This window comes from Pristis pectinata, chromosome 3 (assembly GCF_009764475.1).
Source record: "Pristis pectinata isolate sPriPec2 chromosome 3, sPriPec2.1.pri, whole genome shotgun sequence".
NCBI lineage: Eukaryota > Metazoa > Chordata > Chondrichthyes > Rhinopristiformes > Pristidae > Pristis > Pristis pectinata.
The window spans coordinates 86,852,109-86,874,269 of record NC_067407.1 but is presented as its reverse complement, the minus strand read 5'-3'; the positions used below and the strand labels follow the sequence as shown (position 1 = coordinate 86,874,269).

Below are 22,161 nucleotides of genomic sequence, written 5' to 3'. Positions count from 1 at the left end.
ACTTACCAGACTCAAGAACTGCTTCTATCCCACAGTTAACAGACTCTTGAATGGATCTCTCATATGGTAAAAGATGAACTCTTGTAGTGGTTAGCATGACGCTTTACAGAGCCAGCGACCCAGGTTCAGTTCCGGCCACTGTCTTTACATTCTCCCCGTGTCTGCATGGGTTTCCTCCGGGTGCTCCAGTTTCCTCCCACATTCCAAAAAGATGTACGGGTTAGGAAGTTGGCGTCGAAAGCGTGGCGACACTTGCAGGCTGCCCCCAGAACACTACGCAAAAGATGCATTTCACTGTGTGTTTCGATGTACATGTGACTAATAAAGATACCTTATCTTAAGTCCACCTAGTCATGGTCCTTGCACTTTATTTACCTGCACTGCACATTCTCTGTAACTGCAACACTACATTCTGTTTTCTTTTTACTAACTCAATGTAATTATGTATTGGAATTGGTTTATTATTGTCACATGTACTGATGTGCAACGAAAAAATTGTCTTGCATACCAGACATATAGATCAATTCATTACACAGTGCATTGAGGTAGTACAAGGTAGAACAATAACAAAGTGTCACAGCTACAGAGAAAGTGCAGTGCAGGTATGCAATAAGGTGCAAGGTCATAACGAGGTAGATTGTGAGGTCAAGAGTCCATTTTATCCTACTAGGGAACCATTCAATAGTTTTACAACAGCGGGATAGAAACTGTTCTTGAGCTGGTGGTTCGTGCTTTCAGGCTTTTGGATCTTCTGCCTGATAGGAAAGGGGAGAAGAGAGAAGGTATGGCAGATCTGTCTGGATGGCATGCAAAATAAAAGGTTTTCCCTGTATCTTGGTACATGTGACAATAATAATATACCAATACCTAGCTCTGGCTAAAAGCATCCAGTTCTCTTGATTAGAAAACATACTTATAAGGTATCTTTATTAGTCAATGTACATGGAAACACACAGTGAAATGCATCTTCTGGGCAGTGTGTTCTGGGGGCAGCCCGCAAGTGTCGCCATGCTTCCGGCACCAACATAGCATGTCCACAACTTCCTAACCCATACGTCTTTGGAGTGTGGGAGAAAACTCACGCGGTCACGGGGAGAACGTACAGGCAGCAGCCGGAATTGAACCCGGGTTGCTGGCGCTGTAATAGCGTTAGGCTAACCGCTACGTACCAGCACCTTGCATTCATGTAGAGCTCATTTTACATTATGTCACATCTTAGTATCCTTTTCAAACTGTTGAATTAAACATTAAGAAAGAGGTGGGTAGAATGAGTATCCCAGAACACAAGTAAAGTGCATATCCTCATGGCATTCACTCCTCCAACCCATTATAAAACTGTTCTGTGATCTTAATAAAAACACTGTGTGTAAATAATGCTTAACTTTACTTCTGACCATGGCATCTTTGACCTGGATGAGTTAGGCAGTTATACTGCAGAGATAAAAATAGATATACGCTCTGTTCTCAAGCACTGGCTTCTGATAAGAGAAAATATTAATTTCAATAAAGGTCAATGTGACACAAAGCTCCAGCTGGGGAAAGCATAATGAAAATACTTTGTACTTACCCTTTTGATAGACTGCACTACTTCATGTATGTAAGATCTAATAATTTCGGTCTTTTCCCTGCAACAAGACAGTTAATTAGTCGTACATTCCTGGTCAGATACTGAGCAGATTTGCACTTCACTTTTATCAAACTTTTTTTTTCACCTGTTTCCATTAATCTGCAGCCAGGAACGTGCAGATAAATTCAAGGAACCCCTTAAAAAAAAATCCCCAATTAATTGAATTATTTGTGCTGTCTGAATGTCAACCATCACTTTCAAATCCAGTGCTGCACAAGAACTGTTGACTAACAGCACTGTAACTTCTGAACACTCTACAGCATGCTCCTGCTACTATTAATCTGCCTTCCTTGCCCAAAAAAGACTGGCAACATAAGACACGAGAGACTGCAGATGCTGGAAATCTGGAGCAACGCACACAAAGTACTGGAGGAACTCGGCGGGTCAGGCAGAATCCATGGAGGGAAATGAACAGTTGACATTTTTGGCCGAGATGTTTCATCAGGACTGAAAAGGAAGAGGGCAGAAGCCAGAAATAAAAGGGGGGGGGGGGGTGGTGGGGGAGGAGCATGAGCTTGTAGGTGATAGGTGAGTCCAGGTGAGAGGGGGAAGGCTGGGGGGGGGGGGGGTGGAAAAGCTCCCCTTCCCCTACCTGTGAAAAAGCTGGGAGGTAATAGGTGGAAGAGGCAAAGGGCTAAAGAAAAAGGAATCTGTTGAAAGAGGACAGTAGAACATGGAATAAAGGGAAGGCTACAAGTACCGTTGTTGTCAGGCAGACTAACCTTTACCTTGCTGAGGCCAGACGGCAGCTCTTAGACACCTCCTCTTACTTACCCCTCAACCAGGACCCCATGAAGAAGCATCAGGCCACCGTCTCCCGCACCAACACTGACCTCATCACTTCTGGAGACCTCCCATTAACAACCTCCAACCTCATAGTTCCCCTACCCTGCACTGCCTGTTTCTACCTCCTACCCAAGATCCACAATCCTAACTGCCCTGGTAGGCCCATTGTTTCTGCCTGCTCCTACTCCACTGAACTCGTGTCCTCATATCTCGACTCCATTTTGTCCCACCTTGGTTAAGTCCCTTCCCACCTACATCTGTGACATTTTGCATACTCTCCATCACTTAAATAACTTTCAATTCCCTGGCCCTGACTGCCTTATTTTCACCATGGATGTCCAGTCCCTGTACACTTCCATCCCCCAACAGGAAGGCCTCAAGGCTCTCTGCTGCTTTCTCAACAACAGACCCAACCGGTTCCTGTCCACCGCCACCCTCCTCCGTCTGGCAGAACTGGTGCTCACCCTCAATAATTTCTCTTTTGGCTCTTCCAACTTTCTCCAAATCAAAGGTGTGGCCATCGGCACTCGCATGGGCCCCAGCTATGCCTGCCTTTTTGTCGGCTACATAGAACAGTCCATGTTCCAGGCCTACACTGGTAACGCTTCCCAACTCTTTCTCCGCTACATTGATGACTGCATTGGGGCTGCTTCCTGCACCCGTATGGAGTTGTCAATTTCATCAACTTTGCCTCCAACTTTCACCCTGCCCTTAAATTCACTTGGTCCATCTTCGACACCTCTCTCCCCTTCCTTGATCTCCAGAGACAGATTTACCACAGACATCTTTTACAAACCCACTGACTCCCACAGTTACCTTCACTACAGCTCTTCCCACCCTGTCACTTACAAGGATGCCATCCCCTTCTCCCAGTTCCTCCACCTCATCTGTTCCCACAATGAGGCTTTCCATTCCAGGACATCTGAGATGTCCTCTTTTTTTTCAGAAAACGGGGTTTCCCTTCCACCACCATCAATGCAGCTCTCACCCACATCTCTTCCATTTCCCACACAACTGCCCTCATCCCATTCCCCCCTCCACCCAACATAACAGGGTTAGGGTTAGAGCCTCCACATCCAACATATTCTCCGCAACCAGGCATATCTTCCGCTCCCATTCCCTATCCGCTTGCCACAGGGATCGCGTTCTCTGCGACTCCCTTGTCTGCTCATCCCTCCCCACCAATCACCATCCTGGCACTTATCCCTGCCACTGCAAAGTGTCACACCTGCCCCTACACCTCCTCCCTCACCACCATACAGGGCCCTAGATAGTCCTTCCAGGTGAGGCAGTGCTTCCCCTGTGAATCCATCAGGATCATTTATTGCATCCGGTGCTCCGGATGCAGCCTCCTCTACATCAGTGAGACCTGAAGCAGATTGGGGGACCGCTTCATCGAGCACTTTCACTCCATCTGCCGCAACAGCCAGGATCTCCTGGTGGCCAGTCATTTTAATTCCCACACTGGCATGTCTGTTCACAGCCTCCTCTACTGTCACACTGAGGCCAGGCGCAGGTTGGAGAGCAACACCTCATATTCCATCTTGGTCGTCTCCAACCTGATGGCATCAACATTGATTTCTCTAACTTCCGGTAACCACTTGCCTCTGTTTATCTGCCCCCCCCCTTTGTCTTCCCTCATTTCTGTGGCCCTTTCACCCCTTCTCTTTCCCCTCCCCTGCCCTCACAACCTGTCCACCTCCTTCCCTTCATTTCATGGTCTACTGTCCTCTCCTATCAGATTCCTCCTTCTTCAGCCCTTTGCCTCTTCCACCCATCACCTCCCAGCTTCTCACATCATTCCCTTTTTACCCTACCTGGACTCACCTATCACGCACCAGCTCGTGCTCCTCCCCCTCCCCTTCCCCTTTTATTCTGGCTTCTGCCCTCTTCCTTTCCAGTCCTGATGAAGGATCTTGACCCGAAAACTTGACTGTTCATTTCCCTCCATAGATGCTGCCTGACCTGCTGAGTTCCTTCAGCATTTTGTGGGTGTAACTGGCAATATAAACTCCCTGTGCATTGATAACTGACACCCCAACTTCTTCACTGTTTTCTCTGCTGTTTTTTCCTTTGCCAAAAAAACCTTTATATCCCTTTGCCTAACCTTCATATATCAACATTATGCTGTGCAACAGTTTCAATCCAAATTTACAGTAAGTGAATTGGTTTCAATGGAACAAACAATTAGATCTTAAGTCTCAACACCATTGATATTGATTTAACTTTATACCAAACAAGTGGAATAACTGCAGCACCTGAGTAAACAGTGACACAAATAGTCTTGTGCAAATAGTCAGAATTGGGCCAAATGATGTTTAAACAAATAGCCTGATCCAATCCAGGCTGCTAAACTCACAATTCAAGAAGTTAGCCATCATCCCCTGAAGAACAAGACAATATTAATCTTTCATGGTAAAATTATACACAAGAAACAGACTTTCAAAGAAAGAATAATTAATTATTTCAAACTATTTGGTTGGGAATGGGAGGGTGAGAATGGGATTAGATTTTACAGGGATATGTATGGATTAAAATAACCAAAAGCTGAATGTGATGCACGGCAAATATTCCATGTAATAAAAGGTTTAGTAGGTCAATCCCCTAACCCCCACCACTGAGTCCTAATGTGCCAAATGCCTCTGGTCAATCGTGTGGAACAATAGAAAGCTTGAATATTCCATAAAACAACTGTACTCAGTGAGTTCTATAAATGGCCTTTCATGGAAAACTAATAAAGCCTGTATGCGATCTCAAACACAAGCGTCATTAGCTTCACATGTTATCAAACAGTACAGCAAGGCAGCTCATCTAATGCCCATGTGTTGAGCTGTTATATTGCTAACTGAACAGATGTGTGTTGGGGTTAAAGTGCAGTGAGTGCATTCCAGAGACAGAGCAATGCAATTCACATCACAGTTCCCATAGAAACAGGCTAAGTAGAAAAAAAAGCTCATGCGCAAATGAAAACAAAACTAACAGAATCTCCCATTTAATTGCACAGCAGTTTGTTGGGATGCTCAAAATAAATCAGTTTCTCATAATTAGCTTAAATTCAGAACTAAATTCATTGAATATGGAACAATGAATTTGAGAAGAAGTCTTTAATTCGATTACCACAGCTGGAATCCAGGAAATCAAGAAGAGATCCAGGAGACTTTTATTTGTCAATTATTTAAGTGGCTAGGCTCGTTTAGAGATGATAGCGAGTCATTTACAGATTTGTCATCCCCACCAGAAAAAAATAAGTTGTTGCTATCATGGTTTATGAATGTAGAATACTTCAAATTATTTTGTTATCTTTATATCTGTGTCATAAAGTAACAGCATTTTTTAATATATTCCTTGGGGATTTAAGAATTCTGTTTCGCAGGGAATTCTCCATTTCCTACTTTGACCTCAGAAAGCTGCATAAACACTTAGAAAGTAGCATAAAAAGACATTTATGGCATTTTTCCAGGGACTCTTCGGTTCTATCACTTAAGTTGTGGTAGACAGGAGAGAAACTCACAGAAATTATGTACAATCCATGCTGTAAGCAGATTGTGTATGCATTAATGCAATACACTGCAATAATATGAAGTACATCTACCATCTGAAAGATGGGCAGCAAGATCTCATCGATTAACTTAAGAGTCATGTAGCACGGAAACAGGCCCTTTGGCCCAACTGGTCCATGCCGACCAAGACGCCCATCCAAGCTAGTTCCATTTGTCCATGTTTGGACCATAACCTTCTCATCCTTTCCTATCCATGTACCTGTTCAATTGTCTTTTAAAAGTTGCTATTGTACCTGCCTCAACCATTTTCTCTGGCAGCTCATTCCACATATGTAACACCCTCTGTGTGTAAATAAAATACCTCTCAGGTTCCTATTCAATCGTTCCCCTCTCAACTTAAAGCTACTCCCTCTAGTTCTTGATTCCTCAACCCAGGGAAAAAGACTGAGTGCACTCACTCTATCTATGCCCCTCATAATTTAATACATTTCTATAAGATCACCTCTCAGCCTCCAATGCTCCACGGTAAAAAAGTCCTAGCCTCTCCAACCTCTCCCTACAATTCAGTCCCTCAAGTTCTGGCAACATCCTTGCAAATCTTTTCTGCACTCTTTCCAGTTTACTAACATCTTTCCTACAGCATGGTGACCAAAATTAAACACAGTACATCAAGAGTCAACGTTTTGGGTCGAGACCCTTCATCAGGACTGGAAAGGAAGAGGGCAGAAGCCAGAATAAGAAGGCTGGTGGAGGGGGAGGAGCACTTGCAGGCAGGGGATAGTTGAGTTCAGGTAAGGGGGGAAGGTAGGTGGGTAGGGGAGGAAGGAGATGTAAGAAGCTGAGAGGTGATAGAAGAGGCAAAGGGCTGAAGAAGAAAGAATCCGGTAGGAGAGGGCAGTGGACCATGGAATAAAGGGAAGGAGATGGGGAATAGATGGGAAGGTAATAAAGGGATGGAGGATGTATCACCTGCCTGTGTGTGCTCCTCCCCCCCCCACCCCCAACCTGCTTATTCTGGCTCCTGCCCTCTTCCTTTCCAGTCCTGATGAAGCATCTTGACCTGAAACGTCGACTGTTTACTTCTCTCCATAGATGCTGCCTGACCTGCTGAGTTCCTCCGGCACTTTTTGTGTGTGTGTTGCTCCAGGTTCCAGCATCTGTAGCATCTTCTGTGTCACAATGCATCAAGTGTGGCCTCATCAACGCCTCGTACAACTGCAACATAACATCCCAACTTCGATACTCAATGAGACCTGATGCAGGATCTGCAACCTCAGGAACTTCAGTGAAGGTTATAGGATGATGGATAAGGGATATGCGGGAGGAAGGGGTTAGGTAGTGTGAGGGTGGTTTGATGGACAGCACAACATGGTGGGCCAAAGGGCCTGTTTTGTGCTGTATGGTTCTATGGTTTATGGTTTAAAACAAAGGGAAAGGGCAGTTTATTTTTTATGTCCATTCAGCAAATATTAAATTTATTATAATGATTTTAAAATATAATTAATAATATTCAATCAGTTTGTTATTTATTTTGATTCAATAATTTTTAAAATATCTCTGGATGTCAGAGACATTTAAGATCTATTGAAATTCCCTCACAACTTTGGACATCTGGAGAACTGTCAAAGCTTTCAGAGGCATTTCATGGCAGGGCTTCCTCACTGTGTTGTCAGAGGCCCTGCTGCTGATCAGACCACACAGGCAGAGTCCATAGTACTCCTGGCCAGTAAGGTGGGCTCTCTGTGAGGTAAGTTTGGGATGTCACAGGAGGAGATGTGGGTAGTGGGCCTACGCCAATAATACCTGGCAGGTCATGTCAGCTGGGAATAGGTTATGGAAAGGTTGTGGTATTTGCATGTTGATAGGACTCAATGGGTAGATTAGGGAGTTATTCTCTGATAGGCTTTGGCACCTCTTGTTGAATCTATAAAGGGGCTCTAACTTGAGAGAAAGCCACGTCTTCAGGTTTCTTTTCCCTCTTTTCTGCTGCATCAGGTTTCTTTCATTGTCTCCCATTTGTACTTTCTTCAAACAAGCCTTCACCTTCTTCCACCCCCATTTGTGTCTTTTTTGGTCTCCACCATATCAAAGGTCTCTTTGCCTCTTCCCCTTTCTCTGCAACTTAAAACTTGTTTCCTTTTTTAACTTTTTCCATTTCTGGTGAAAGGTTATTGAGCAAATCTCCTCCCCGAGCTGCCTGTCATTCTATTTCTCTCTTCACAGAAGCTACCATTCCCACTGAGTATTTTGAGCATTTTCTGTTTTTATTTCACATTTTTCTCTTCTCCTCACCTTGTTAACTTCAAAGAATCATGTCAAGTGGATGACTTATTAAAGAGGAACTTGTAGCGGTTGCTACCGTGGAATAAAACAAGACTCTACTCGGAGGATTGCCAAACAGAACTGGTTTATTTTCCCGCCTTGTGCGGGCCCTTTAAGGGAGAAAAACTCCCGCCCAAAAAAACCGGCAATGACGTAAGTCCTACGTCATCAGGACTTTCCCGCGCGCGGGTTCTCCCCGTCGCTCGGAAAGACGAGGCCCGCCGCCATCTTGGGCCTCGTCGCTCCGACACCGCGCGACCCGACTGCCGAGCCGGTTCGCCCGACTAGACGGTGAGTCGCCACACAACCCCCCCCAGAACCGGCGAGACAGTCCCCAAGGTCCGTGGGCTGTGCCAGCTGCCGCTTAGGGGGGCGGCCTCTGCGTCGTGGCGTGGCCACCTCGACAGGCTGTTGCAGATCCAAATGGGCCGGTTTGAGGCGGTCCGCCGTGAAAACCTGTTCCCTGCCTCCAATGTCCAAAATAAAAGTGGATCCGTTATTCCGTATGACTCGGAACGGTCCCTCATATGGTCGTTGCAATGGCGCCCGAGGTGTGCCCCTGCGAACGAAAACAAACTTACAGTCCCGTAGTTCCTTGGGCTGGCAGGATGGGGCTTGACCGTGCCATGAGGTGGGAATCGGGGCCAAGGCGCCGAGCTTCTCGCGCAGTCTTTGTAGAACTGCTGGGGGTTGTTCCCCTTGGTCCTGAAGGGCAGGTATGAAATCCCCGGGGACAACTAGTGGCGCCCCGTATACAAGCTCAGCTGACGAAGTGCGGAGGTCGTCTTTGGGGGCAGTGCGTATGCCGAGCAGGACCCAAGGCAGCTCGTCAACCCAGTTAGGACCCTTCAGGCGGGCCATCAAGGCCGATTTTAGATGGCGGTGAAAACGTTCCACCAACCCGTTTGATTGAGGATGGTAGGCCGTGGTGGTGTGCAGCTGCGTCCCTGGGGCGTGGCTGCTCGGTTGCTGGGGCCGGGCGAGGCAGGCGTTGGGCTCGCGGCCTGGTGATTTGACTGACGGACGAACCGCTCTCGCGCTTGGCCCTCCACAGGACATCTGCCCGGGCGGCCACCTCACGGGGGTTGCTGAAGTCGGCATCAGCTAACAACAAGTGGATGTCATCGGGGAGCTGTTCGAGGAAGGCCTGTTCGAATATCAGGCATGGCTTGTGTCCCTCGGCCAATGCCAGCATCTCATTCATTAGGGCGGATGGGGATCTGTCCCCCAGGCCATCCAGATGAAGCAGGCGGGCGGCGCGCTCACGACGGGAGAGGCCGAAGGTCCGGATCAAAAGATCTTTGAAAGCCGGGTACTTATCTTCCTCCGGAGGCGACTGGATGAAGTCTCCAACCTGGGCGGCTGTCTCCTGGTCCAGAGAGCTAACCACATGGTAGTACTTCGTGGAGTCGGAGGTGATCTGCCGAAGGTGGAATTGCGCTTCAGCCTGGTCAAACCAGACGCTGGGCCGAAGTGTCCAAAAGGTGGGCAGCTTGAGGGCCACTGTGTTGGCTGCTGCGCTGTCATCCATTTCGCGGGTCCAAAAGCCGTTTGGACCGTCGGGGTCACCAATGTAGCGGTTGCTACCGCGGAATAAAACAAGACTCTACTCGGAGGATTGCCAAACAGAACTGGTTTATTTTCCCGCCTTGTGTGGGCCCTTTAAGGGAGAAAAACTCCCGCCCAAAAAAACCGGCAATGACGTAAGTCCTACGTCATCAGGACTTTCCCGCGCGCGGGTTCTCCCCGTCGCTCGGAAAGACGAGGCCCGCCGCCATCTTGGGCCTCGTCGCTCCGACACCGCGCGACCCGACTGCCGAGCCGGTTCGCCCGACTAGACGGTGAGTCGCCACAAACTTATTAAAAGAACTTGCTTTTTAGAATGCTCATTGGATTAGAACCACATCATGGTTAGATGCGAGTGATCCATCACCCCCTTTACTATTTGATCTCTCCTGTCTCCACCACCCAACCCCTCCCTCAGATCGATCTTCACTTTAGTCCTCTTTCACCACCACCCCCCAAATACCCTTGAAGACACAAAGGCCACAGATGCTGCCTGACCCACTGAGTTCTGCCAGCATCTTGTGTGTTGCTGGAGATTCCAGCATCTGCAGTCTCTTGTGCCCCAAACACCTTCATCTGCCTGGTAAGACACATTTTACCTTCAAATTTTCCCATTCTGATTAAAGTCATCAACTTGAAACATTAACCCTATTTCTGTGTCACAAATGATGCCTGACTGAATATCTTCAGCGTATCCTGCTTTTCTCCCCCAGATTTCCAACATCTACAGTATTTTGCTATTGGATGATTAAAATCAATTTGGTACTCACAAAAAGATCCAGGATAGAAACAGATTACAGCCAACAGTAAACATGCAAACCTTTTCATGAAAAGAAAACATCTGTGATGGTAACCTGAGATTTTGTTCCCACCTGTTATGCAGTCTCTGCACTTTCTTATGCCGTGACTGATGAAAATAGCTACGTAGCATAAAAATTGGATCCAAGGCTGCTAAAGGGAAATTAAGACAGACTTCAAGACATTCTGATGAAGGAAACAGCACACATTGCCTCAGGATCCCTGCTACTCTTTGTTCCCCCGAACGGTGCTCCACCACAAATGTAGAGTTCAGAATAAATAAGACTCTAAATGGTTCAATACAATTTCCATCAGGGTGACGGCAAGCCCTCTGGTTCTTTGTAAGAACACAACGAGAAAATAGGATGAGCTTGGGAGCTGTCAACAGGCAACCCTGAATCTATAGCTGTGGCCTGTACTTAAGAAAATGAGTTCCATTTGTCTGGGGTGAATAAAGCAGTAAAACTGTTCATGTCCGTTTTAAATATCAGGGTCACTGATTGAGGTACTTAATTGAAGTGTGGGAGTCGCACGCTGCTGAGGACAATTAGAACAAAGCAAAGCTCTTTGTAGCATGTGGTGACTCATGGACACCAAACTAATGTGATTATTCAGAGACTGTATTAACCCTTTCATCAAAAAACAAGTCTTTGAGCATTGCTAAAGAGAGATTTTCTTTAAATGTGACAGAAGAACGATCAAATGCAACTTAAAAAATATCTTCAAATGATAGACTCCCTCTAAAAAGATTCATTTTGTTTTCTACATTTTGGGATTTTGACCATTCTATCTTAATTAACTTTGTAGCAACTTGTACTAAAAATGTTGCTATTAAGTTAAATTAAAATCTTCACTGAGTTTCATTCTCCGAATCGGAAATGTTTAAGCAAGATAAGCCCATTTGCAGGGTAGTGCACCTCATTAATACTTGGGTTTGAGAGAAAAGTCATTCAAAAGTTTCCTTCAGCTATCCAAAGGAATTAATCATTTGAAAAGAGCAGTAGTTTTAGGTAGGGAGCCCTTCGGACTTTCACAGAAAACTTGGCTATTGGAAAAGATAGATAGGGGGTTGCTAAATGTGTTTGAACTCAAGTCCCTGGAGTGGTTGGATTGGGGCGTTGTGGAAATGCAGGAGCTTAAGAATTCTTCCTGGCTTTATAATATCATTTTAAAAAATTAAGATATAGGTCTTTGCTGGCAGGAGTTGCTCAGATCATAATAAGCTCTGTGGAGTCTCCATTGATTATCACAACAATGCACATGCTTATTATATAAAGACTGAAAGACTCACTCCTCCATTTGGTTTTTGTCTTTTGATTTCACCTCGCTGATCTTCTCCTGACGCTTTTTGTCCATTTTCTTTTTCAATTCTTTCTTCTCCCTGAAAGTAAACGACAAAAATTCTATTTATTATCGTAAATCACAGCCAGAGATTCTAAGTAAAGATGTCGGAGTATCGTGCAGGAGGCTCACTTTTCACAGAGTTCTTTCAGCTTCTTTAACTGGTTGGTCTGGCATTCCTCAGCGACCTCTGTGAGCTTTTGTACCAGCTGTGAAAAACAAAGTGCACTTATCAATGGTGGTTGAACTTCACAGCAGTGTTGCTTGTAATCAAGAAAATTACTTAACTTTTAAAATTCCGAAGTGTCCTTTATAATACTTTGCTTAACCTTATATTTAAGTAAAAACACAAGCACAATGGAACAGAATATACTGTCAAAATACTGGCAGTGTGATATCATTCATCAACCTCAGTACAGCAGTGCGTAGATGTCCAAAGATTACAATCCGAATTGTGCTGCTCCTCCACTAACTTTGTGTTAACAGCACCTCACCCCTAGCCTTCTGATCAGGTTTAAGGAACTTGCCGCAGTTGATCAATAATTAGTTATTAAACTTGATTCAGAATATAAAGCTTTGCTTGCTCATGTATAATTAACCTTATAATGTCATATTAAGTGTTAATAACTGTTAATCAGTCTCATTCACCCGTAAATTAATTACTGATTACAGGAGTCTCATTCCTGCAGCTTTTGAGATTTTCAGGGAGGTTTCAAACATACCAAATTTATGTTTTCTTTCCTTACATTTTCTGTTTCCCTTTATTTACCTTTTATCTTTTTCCAGTCATTATATCCTTCATCTACCTGTGTTGTCATTAGGTTTTCCCCATCCTCTCTGTCTTTATTTTCTAATCCTTGAAACACATTGGATGACTCCCTTGATCCCTGAGTCCAGATGCCCACTTTCCTTCATTATCAGCTCAGATCTTAAGAACTTTTGTGGACCAAATATATAGGTTGGAGCTCAAGGCCCCAGCAGTAATCTAACCAAGGGCAGATGCAGTTGGACACTCTGCAGGAGCAATATTTGGACTACTATTACAGTTCTTCAAACCAAATGCTGTAAATTTCTGTGCTTTTTTTTAAAAAGAGGAGAAAAAGGACAGCACTCATATTTGTCCCACCAATAATGAATTGTCCATGTGAAGAGAAGGTGGGGGTGGGCATCAGGCTTGGATGGAATTAAGGCGATTGAACATGGAACAATTCACGGTGAAGATCAAGGAGTGAGGAGCAAGAGAAAGATGGATGTTGGGAACTGATAAGAGAGGCCAGAAGTGAAGTGTGGAAAGAGATTAGGTCAATAGGATTTGAGTAGATCAAAGCCAACAAAGGATTAATGGGAAGAGATTATGACCAGAAGAGTGGAGAAGGCACCATGCAATCTTGGGATCACATGGCAACAAGTCCCATGCAGTGGTAAAATAAGTTCGTAGCTTCACACTTTCAATTCCCTTTAGTTTCTCCAGAGGCCACAGAACCAATAGTCACATACGTGCATTTGTCATTTTGAGCTCTTCCTTCAACTGCATCAGAATGATTAGTTGATTTAATATGTCTGTCAGGTGTTGGTATATTTTGATAGCACAAGAATTAGTTAAGGGGTTGATTTCAAAGAGAGAGTGTGAAATGCAATAATGTGTGGAGACACCAAGTGAAATTAAATATTAATTACTGTTTACAATAAACATGGAGAATGGTTGAGGGGGTCAGAAAGATCAAACCTCTCTGACGTGGGGCTCAGCAAAAAATATTCAGGAAACAATGAGTTAAAGTATTGGATGATGAGTTAGTTTCAGTGCCATTTTTGGTTGTCTCACTGGAGAACAGACATTGAGTTGTCAATTTGTGCTGCCTGCAGAGGGAATGATCTTAATTATCTTTGAGAACTTTGTCAATCACTGTGTGGCTCAGGCTGAAGTGAAAGGTACAGCACCAGAATCACAGCTGTAACAATGGACAACAGTGGGAGTGGAGAGGAACTTAAAAGTGTGGTGGCAGTGGAAGTACGCTTGGCAACAATAACAGGCTCTGGACTTTCACCTTTGGCTTGTATTCATGCCAGTCTAGTGGGAGTAAATTTCTTTTCATGGATGCTGCAACATATTTAAATAGCTGAGCTGGTATGGTCTCAATGCTATTCCTTGTGAGTGTGAGTATACAGCAGCAACTGTTCATAATACAAAATGATCTGGAACTAAATTTCCAATCTCTTTTAAACCCAGAGGTCATGTCAGAATGTGACACAAGAGTCATAAGGAACATTCCTTTCAGTTTGAGCTTGAGCTTGAGTTTAAAGAGAGGTTGTTACTGCTCTGGAGAACAACCCACATGAGGACATCCAGTGCAAGAGTGCTCAGTGCATTGCTTGGGGTGACAAAGAGGGAAAGAACATACAATTATATAATACCTTTCATTATCACAGGATGCCCCACAGCCTTGAACAACAATGATCTCTTTTTTTTTGAAGTGTAGACAAATGTACTCACTAGTTTGCACAAACTGAAATATGATAAAGGAACAGAAAATCTGATTTAATGCTGCTGACTGATTAGTCAAGACAATGGGTTAAATTATGTTGTCTTCTTCAAATAATGCGACTCAACCAGGTGTATATAACATCTCATCTGAAAGGTGCCTCCTCTGACAATGCAACATTTCTTCAGTAGTCCATTAAAGCATTCATGGAGATTCTGTATCCGAAGTCTCTAGATTGCGATGTGTGCCTCTGAATCAAAGGCAGGAATGCTATCACTCGGGTCATACTGACTCCTACAAAGACTGCAGGTCCCATTCTTAATCAATACTGAGTTGGTTGATCTCAGAGAATGTGAATTGTCCTTGGTAATACCTGGGGTGAAGGTGACCAACCAGGAGTTCTGCTTCTATGTGAATCCAGTGACCGTGGCTGGATGGTGTTTATTTCTAGACCTCGAGTGGTGGATTGAATTCAGAAATGAAGCTTCGCAGAAGTCAAACAGTCCAGTGACATTTGTTGTGTAGGCTTATGCTAGGTAAAACCTTGTACTGACAATTAACTCATACCATGTATCAGTCCCATAAAATAAGCCCACAAGGGCTTTTCTCCTCATTTTCTTCTTGATCTAACTAACATGAGTTTAGTTAGATCAAGAAGAAAATGAGGAGAAAAGTAAATTGAAGTAATGGTTAGATGGCAGTGATCTTAGGTTTTAGAGTCTAAAGCTTGCGGAAAGGCTGTATGCAGAAAGGAACTTCAAGGTTTTGAAAAGAAAAGTCTTCTGTGATTTACAGTGTGTGGGTTGCATTGATAAAAGTAATGAAAAAGGGAAGAGCAAAGGTCAGAGAAGCAAGGCTATGTCAATAAGAGTGAAGAAGAGTCATGAGGGAAAGTGTTGGTTTGCAAGAAAGCAGGCCCTGAAACTTCAATAAAATCAAATTCTTACATTGAATATGCTTTTATAGGAAATGGAGCAACAAAATTTAATATCTTTACTTCATATTAAAACTTGGCCTCTAGATATTTATATAGATAATAATATCTTTCTGTAGTCACTGAACACTCCCAGATATGTACAATTATCATTATCTTAAAGAAAGATGTCTTCGGATAAAAGATTATCCCATCTCTCTCAACTAACCCAAAGAGCTTCACATGTAATGAATTACATTGAAATTGAGCAACTGCTGTTACATAGACATTCACAACAGAATAGCCTGACATCCTGCTACAATAATTATTGATGCATTTATGAAGCAAGGATTCAAATGGTCACTGGTACATCTTTTGTGGGAAAATGATGGCAAAACAGTCAACATCTGGAAATCCAACAGCTGTAATCAGTAGCTTGCTGTTGACCAGCTGATGGTGCTGATAATCAATTCTTCATGGAGTTTTGTGTCTGTACAAAATTATGAAGATTACCCATAATTTATGATGTGAAACCACAATGAAGATCTTCAGCTATTTATTTCAATAGAGGGGGCAATTGCTGTTCAGTATATATTAATTTAGGTTGAGGTATTTAAATATTGAAGCAGCATTTAAATATCTATAAATTTTCAAATATTCTAATTTTTCCAATTGTTTTATTGTTAAATTTTTAAAATATTTTTAATAGCTTTAGATGTTTAATATTCAGAAACATTCAGCTACTGGCAGTTCTAAGTTAGGGGCTGTGGCTTAGGCATCTGTCAAAGCTTTCTATGGGTTTTTTTTGTGGGCGTGACTTGCTCTGAACATCACCTCCACCAATCCCTCCAAACTTGATTTTACTAGGTCACGGAAGAGCCTGCTCCTGCTGCGCGGGATCAGGCCAACTTTTCCCGGCAAGGTCTCATGACGAGAATCGCCCGGCTTAAATGTGCACTTATTTTGGTTTGGGGGCAAGCAAAGGCAGCATGCCATTGACAGCAGGTTCTGCCCCAGCTTTACTTCTTCAATAGACAGAATGGTGCATCATTTTCTTTTTTTCTGGGAGAATAGAAAACACTTGCACCCAGTGCAGATTTGGTACTGGGGTAAAGAGAGAATCTAACCACCTACCCTTGATGTTTAATGGCATTACCTTCATAGTAACCCTGCCATCAATGTTCTGGAGGTCACCACAGACCAGAAACTCAACTTGACCTGCCACATAAATATCGTGGCTACAAGAGCAGGTCAGAGGCCAAGTTTTCTGTGGCAAGTGATTACCTTTCCACCATCTACAAGGCACAAATCAGAAACTCTCCACTTGCCAAGATGAGTGTGGTACCAAAACTCTCATGAAGCTTGACACATCCAGGACAAAGCAGCCCACTACCACCCAAAACATTTATTCCCTCCACCATGGCGCAGGGTGGCTCTGGTGAGTACCAAGAGACTAAACGTCACATTTTCAGGGATTAAACTGAGCAGCACTGCTAACTTGTGACTGAGGCTGAAGTGAATTTTAATAATAACCAAAACTGTAGTTGTTCCACCACATTATCACCATGCACGTGGCCTCTCCATCAGCACATCCTTTAGCATGCACTACAATTAGTAAGCATTTGTCCACTTGATCTGTCTTCACTTCATTTGTCAAGAACAATTGAAATGACTGAATTAAAGATCAAGTACCCATTAAGAAAAAAAATCTATACTTCGATACCTTTGGGACACAAAGTATTGAAAGGCACTTGTCCCCACCTGTTTAACATGCTCTCGCTTCTGATATTTTTCACTGTAATACTGCTCCTGTCTCAGGTTCAACAACTGTTGTTGCTGTTGTTCCTTGAGCTCTGCTAATTTCTGTGTCATTTCTGCATCAAGGGCAGAAAGTTCTTTCTCGATAGTTGAGCTTGCATGATCTGGACTTGCTGATTCAGACCTGTCATAACAGAAGAAAATCAAAATATACTTGTATTATTACATGGTTAAAAAAAACCTGAAAATAAATTCCTTCTCCTCACTGCAGAATCACCTGACACTGCATTACACACACCGATCACACACACATATTGTATGTGTGCTCCACAAGTGATTCCTGAAAGAGACAGAGAGGTTATGATATTCATTATGAGCCACCATCAAACTCAGTTCTTATGAAGAATCCCAGCAAAAAAAGGTAAGCAATTTTCTCCTCCAGGTACTCTTATTTGCATTTTCTTGATCTGATTCATGTTTTTCGTGAACCATTGCCATTGTTTCCTTTTGACCAATCATGACAGTTATCTTTTTTTAATTGAAAAAAATACTGTTTCCATTGCCACCAATGAGTGCAGCAATGGAGTTACTGCTAACTTAGCCCATTCTGAGGTTCTCTTCAATAGCCTTGACCCTCCCTAATTCTGCATCCTCCTTCAGCTCTACAACCCTCTGAGATCTCTGTGTTCCTCCAAGTATGGCCTATTTTTGCAGCCTTGATTTTAATTACTCCTCTTATCGATTGAGTCTTCAGTTGCCTAGGTCCTAAACAATGTAATTTTCTCTCTGATTTTCTATGTATCTCTTTCCTCCTCTGGTCTGCTTCTTAAAACCTACCTTTTGGCTACCTATCCTAATATCTCCTTGCGTGACTCAGTGTCACTCTTTGTTTAATTACAAAACTCCATTGGAATGTCTTACTAAGTTAAAACCACTTAATAAGCTCAATGTCACCTTGAAAAAAGATTTTACACTTTTCATGAGGTAAATTATTTAAGAGTAGAAAGGACAAAACAAAAGGAGAGAATGTAAAAAAACAAACTAAATTAATTTATTAAGAATGCACGTGCAATGTATGCACATGCACAATAAGACAAAGGAATTTGCTGCAGATACACAGCAAGTCCATCAACATCTGGGAAGAGAAAGGAACAGATTAATAATGTCTTCATGAAAATGGAGTAAGTGCAAAGTCCATAGGGAAATACACAAGAAGAGTTGGGTTAATTTTAATTTGCTGGTGAAAAATAAGCATTAACGAGTTGGCAGCTCATCCTAAATCTTGTCCAATTATTGTTTCATCTTGGATTTAAAAATTAAAGTTAGCTCTGGTCATCATCTTTAGGGGGAGCATTTATTATAGCAAACTCTGGACAACCTTAAGTCAAAGAATACAAAATCTTTCATTGAGATCAAGAGCCGTGAGGTGATGTTGCAGCTCTTTCGAACTCTGGTCAGACCACACTTGGAGTATTGTGTTCAGTTCTGGTCGCCTCATTATAGGAAGGCTGTGGAAGCTTTAGAGAGGGTGCAGAGGAGATTTACCAGGATGTTGCCTGGATTGGAGAGCAAGTCTTATGAGGATAGGTTGAGTGAGCTAGGGCTTTTCTCTTTGGAGAGGAGGAGGATGAGAGGTGACTTGATAGAGGTGTACTAAATGATAAGAGGCATAGATCGAGTGGACAGTCAGAGACTTTTTCCCAGTGCGACAATAGCTAACATGAGGGGACATAATTTTAAGCTGATTGGAGGAAGGTATAAGGGGGATGTCAGGGGTAAGTTTTTTTACACAGAGAGTGGTGGGTGCATGGAACGCACTGCCGGCAGAGGTTGTGGGGGCAGATACATTAGGGACATTTAAGAGACTCTTGGATAGACACACGAATGATAGAAAAACAGGGGGCTATGTGGCAGGGAAGGGTTAGATCGATCTTAGAGCAGGATAAAATGTCGGCACAACATTGTGGGCTGAAGGGCCTGTACTGTGCTGTAGTGTTCTATGTTCATCTATGAGCAGAAGCACTGCTATCAGGTTCTTGAATCGACCTGAAAAATCTTAACATTACCTCGGTCTATTTATTTTTTCTCTCTCTCTCAATCTTGCACTAGTGATTTTATGTTCATTTTGCACACGTGTAAATTACGTGCAATTTATCTTAATTTAAGTTTACATTAATTTGCATTTGTCCTCGTAAAAGATGCTGCAAAATGCTAATTTTCATGGCATTTATACTTTCATGTATGCCTGTGACAACAATAAACTTGAACTTGAACCACTTCAACCTTCTTGTCATAACTAGATTTCAGTTGCAAGCAACCCTAGGCTTCCTCCATAGATCTCTGCTCAGAGGGTCAGTCCCTGGCTAGGCTCCTCCATTATAAGGGAGGACTGATGCATTGCATTTGTGTCTGAGAGTGCATGCAGCTTGCAGTGACTTTGAAGAGCTTTGCAATTTGTAATCAATTACCCCTCACTCTGAATGTCCAGGAATGGAAACATGGGGAAAGTCCTGTACAGCAAGTGGACTGTTGCTCAACATCAATAGTGGCTAGTCAGCAGTGTTACTAGAGCAGCTGACAGTCATGCACATCAGTCTGACATTCGAAAGATAGGGAGGTGTGTTGACGGATTAACGTTTCAAGTCCACAATTGCGAAAAACTGTGATATCCCTCATGAGACTACAGTTGAAGTTCATTCTAAGCCAATACAATAATAGGCCATTTCAAGGTCATGATGGGTCACAGTTGATGAAACTGCAGCAGCAGGAACACCGCATTTCTCTCAGCTTGCAACAGCTGGATCCGATCAACTCAGTAGATGTCTTCCTACCATCACTTCTCATGAGTTCTTTCTCATCTAAGTCTGTCACTTTCAATCCCTCATATAAAGCAGGTTTTCAAAGATAAAGGCCAATGTGAAGCAGATGTTTCATTTTTTTACGTGACCTCTTTAATATTTCTGTGCCGCTCATAGGGTTCTGTTCTCAGACGTGGCTACAATAACTATTGTAAAAGCCAAATAAGCAAAGAATAATAATCGTGAGATAATAGTTAATAGTATTGGAGGTCTTACAAACTATCATTGCTAGGAAAACATTACAGTTATATGATATTTCTAAATATTTCACAATCATGTGGCCCAGTGCTTTGAGGATATAATTTTTAAGAATAAAACGTTTCTCAATGTTCAGCCTCAAACAAGATTTAGGTCAAACATGTTCATGACAAAAATAGCATTAGCAACCTTTCTAGGAGAGGCATGGCATGGTATAATACGATGACAGCAGTTGCCACACCAATGTGATTTATTCCTGCACAATGATGTATATTAATTGCCCAAAATGAGAATGCCTTAGAACACTGGGGATGTCTTGAGAATCTGTTATAAAAATGTGAAATAAAATGATACATAAATTGAAAACCGTGACATTTGTCTGTAACGTTATACTCCCTTAAGACAACCTTGTGCGTGGTTCTAGTGCTAGGTCATGGTGTCCCTTCTGTGGCTCCCTTTCCCTTTGGGTCCACAGTAATGTTTAAAGACAAGTCAGCTTCCTCCTAAGCAACAACTCGGCTCTCCACCATGTTTAACAAGGTGCCTGAGCCCCCTTTGTGTGTTATTGTCATTAAGAATACAGATTTGGTATTTAAGTACATGTGTAGCATTATTCAGAGAGATTTGGATAGCCTTCTAAAATTTTTTTTGCACTCATTTGAAGAGGGAAGGGAACTCCAAAACCTTTGAAATGCCTTTATACAATTTTCTGTGCACTGTTTATTGTATAGTGGTATGCAAAATGTATGTATTCTTTTAAGAATTGAGTGTACCATATGATTTGACTGTTATCGAACCAAACACAGCCAATACTAGAGCTGACTGCTTTTAATAAATATGTTTTGTTGACAGCTCTACCTCTGTTATTTGCCTTAATAAAACAGCAGCATTAAAAGTCCTACAGATGTTTTTAATTGGGTATTGTTTTCCACAGTTCTTATGTTTTAATTTATGTTTCCTCGATCACAACAGAGTTGAGTGCCTCGTTCTAAAATTCGTTAACCAGTAAGTGCCTCAAATGCGTGTGCCATAGATGAGGAATAAGATAAGCTAAAGCATGCCATGGGGATCCAAAGAGTCGACCAAATGGCCTCTCTATCAGCTGATCTTTACTCAATTCCACTTTCCTTCCTCTTAGCTGTAATCTTGACCTTCACCATAGTACAGAATTTTGTTTACCTTTCAAGGTGGAAATAGATTGGCTGGGCAGTCCTTCACCCATCTGTTGCATGGAGACTTGAGGCCAACTTGCAACGCAGCTGGTGGTTGGCAGATCAGTGTTGCCCTCCATGGTTATGCCCATTGCCCATTATTTTTCAGGAGTTGTCTTCCCCATCAAACAGGTAACTGATACGTTTAGTCAGGAAATTCATTGAAAAACTTAACAATCCTGCTTAAAAATCACTATGCTGGAGCGTTTCTCTAAATGACTGATTGTCACAGATGCAACCTTTGCCCATTAACACATCTTTGAAGTCAAATAGGAAAATAAGAACAGCAATGTTATTTTTGCAATTGCCTTTTGCTGTAGGAGCTGTCCATCTGAGTCCAGTGATGGACAAAGATGTTGGTGAGATTCCTTAGTGCTTACACTGGTGATCTGCTCTCAGCTGTGCCACATTAGACTTGGTGCAAAAACCTTAAATCTATTGTCATGAATGAGGATTGTAGGACCATGACAAAGAAAGGGATAAATAAATCCCTCTACTTAATTATTTATGATTAATTGATTAACATTTTAATTATTTAAATGTGCTTTAATTGTTGTTTGTTAATCTTATTTTCAAACGATAACATCATTTTTGATCGTTTTAAATGCTTCTGAAATATAGTAAAGCCTCAATGGTTGGCAAAGCTGGGGACATGGGAGGAGCCCGACTGTCAATAGGCTGCCCAACGTTCAGCTCCAGATAAACTCAGAGGAAGAGGAAGACAAGCATTGGACCCCGCTTAGGAAAACGTGGGCCAACATCATCAAAGATTGCTCACACAGCACTTTCAAACTGTGAAACTT

General features: G+C 42.8%; 1 protein-coding gene across 4 annotated transcripts in view; it reads right to left on the bottom strand.

Annotated features, from left to right (window-relative positions):
* LOC127567834 (1-phosphatidylinositol 4,5-bisphosphate phosphodiesterase beta-1) overlaps window positions 1-22,161 on the bottom strand; it is a 711,920-nt gene that overhangs the window by 42,780 nt on the left and 646,979 nt on the right. For all 4 annotated transcript variants that reach the window (XM_052010953.1, XM_052010954.1, XM_052010955.1 and 1 more), the window contains 4 exons: window positions 17,095-17,275; window positions 12,073-12,149; window positions 11,891-11,980; window positions 1,568-1,625 (listed from right to left, as the gene is read on the bottom strand). In XM_052010953.1, the coding sequence (XP_051866913.1) occupies window positions 1,568-1,625; window positions 11,891-11,980; window positions 12,073-12,149; window positions 17,095-17,275 (406 nt within the window). The remainder of the gene's footprint in view (window positions 1-1,567; window positions 1,626-11,890; window positions 11,981-12,072; window positions 12,150-17,094; window positions 17,276-22,161) is intronic.